Source organism: Cicer arietinum, chromosome 5 (assembly GCF_000331145.2).
Source record: "Cicer arietinum cultivar CDC Frontier isolate Library 1 chromosome 5, Cicar.CDCFrontier_v2.0, whole genome shotgun sequence".
In the NCBI taxonomy this organism is placed as follows: Eukaryota; Viridiplantae; Streptophyta; class Magnoliopsida; order Fabales; family Fabaceae; genus Cicer; species Cicer arietinum.
Window position 1 is genome coordinate 57,842,340 of NC_021164.2, and position 1,902 is coordinate 57,844,241.

The 1,902-nt window shown below is 26.9% G+C and overlaps 1 protein-coding gene across 1 annotated transcript; it reads right to left on the reverse strand.

Annotated features, from left to right (window-relative positions):
• Positions 1–306: 306 nt before the first annotated feature.
• LOC101511888 (agamous-like MADS-box protein AGL80) lies at positions 307–1,611 on the reverse strand. Its single transcript, XM_027334238.2, has 2 exons — positions 1,488–1,611; positions 307–982 (listed from the first exon to the last, which is right to left on the reverse strand). Exons 1-2 carry the CDS (start codon positions 1,564–1,566, stop codon positions 414–416), a joined length of 648 nt encoding a protein of 215 aa, XP_027190039.1. The 5' UTR covers positions 1,567–1,611; the 3' UTR covers positions 307–413.
• Between the last annotated feature and the right edge of the window lie 291 nt (positions 1,612–1,902).

Genomic DNA, 1,902 nt, shown 5'->3' on the forward strand with positions numbered 1-1,902 from the left:
AAAAGTATGGAGTTTTAGTCTTTGATTTTAAATTGTTAAAGCACTATTAGGTACAAATACAATCTTCAATGACATACAAAAGTTCAGATTTTAAAAAAGTTAAGTCAATTTCTTTTTAAAACCTTTGACTTTATTTATAATTATCTTACTTTAAATTAAAAGGAGGTGTATTTGGGTTGAGTAGTAGTAATTGTACTCCTTTTTCTGTTTGAATTCCTTTTTATCATTTTAAAGAAGAAAAAAAAGAATTCTTTTTAATGAAACAACACAAATAAAGTCACTATTGATTCCATTGATGATGATCATCAACACTGAAAACAAAACAAACATAACTTAAAATTACAAAGACCAACAACTATAAATAAAAAAATATAACCAAACAGAGCATAATTTTTCAAGGGAATTATTTTGGACTAGATAGACCAAAGACCATTTGTGTCGATATTAACATCATCAAATGGTAAGTCCAAAGGAAGATGTTCATCATCAGATTTCATAGCATAATTCATGTTGGTCTCCCGTTCTTGGACACCAACATGATTATGCATAGGTTCAACTCTATTTCCAGTCTCCTCTTCGGCTACGACTTCCATCGAACTCAATTTTCCTTCGATTTCCTTTAGATTGTTATCAATTATTGTCGTTAAATCATTGAGATCATTCAAGTTCACATTACCAGGGTTATATTCACCGGTGTGAATAAAGTGACTAATAAAATAACTCATTTGCTTCCTTTGATTTTCTTCCATTTGTTTCTTCAACGAGTCTTGGACTTTCGCTATACTTTGAGTCAAGAATCCCTCCAAATCCACCATCTTTTTTCTTCTCTCCAATTCTGGCAAACGCATGAACTTTGACAACACACTTCTTGCTCCAATTGTAGATGGCCAAACCTCTGCTCGAGGATTGTTTTCACCATAAATTATTGCACATGCATCTATCCCACATAGGATGCTCAGTTCACTAATCTTCTTCAGTAAACCTATTGAAAAATATATACTTAGCATTATAAATGATTTTTTATTTTGGTATAGATGTTTTTTTTATAAACAAATAAATTTATTATTGAGAATACAATGTATAAACTATATACAATTGAAAGCAAAAAAAAAAAATGTACTTAACTAATGGGAAATATGATTTCTATTTTATGAGAATTGCATAAAACTTCAAAATATATTATTTCAAAGAAGGTTTTAATAGTTAATAGTTTAGTTTTTGTCAAGAGTAATAAAATAAAAATTAACACAGAATAAAGACGGTTGAATAATTTCAACTAAAAACTTTAGTAGTCATATTTTATTGTTTATAAGTCTAAAGTAACAACTTTAGAAGTCTTACTTTTGGACCAACTTTAACACTAATTATATCAAATTATGATATAAACAATTTTCTTACAATAATCATTTTGTAATAGTAAAATATGTATGACATGCAAAACTAATACAAGCTTTATTGAAATTAAGAAACGGCTTATGAATTCTAACCATATTTCCTCTTTTTGTATGTTGCCTTCCTGTTTGAATGATTGATTATGTATGCAAGTTTCACCTTCTTTCTAGCCATGAAAGTGATGACCTGAAAACAAAAAGAAATTAACCAGAACGAACTTCTAAAGGTTGTTTGTTATGGCTTTCATAGTACAAGAGTTTTACCACTTATATATAGACAAATTTGTGGAACAGATAGTTTGAATTCAGAGCAAGAATAATAATAATTTATTATGATACTTAATACATTAATTTAATATATACAATATTTAATTATTCCAGTATAGATAAATTATTTTTTATTTTAAAAAAGTATACATTAAAGGTTCTTGAAATAAAATATACATTATAGAGCTTAATTTTTTTTTAATATAGTATATTAAATACTATATTGAAAGATATTTCTTTGTAA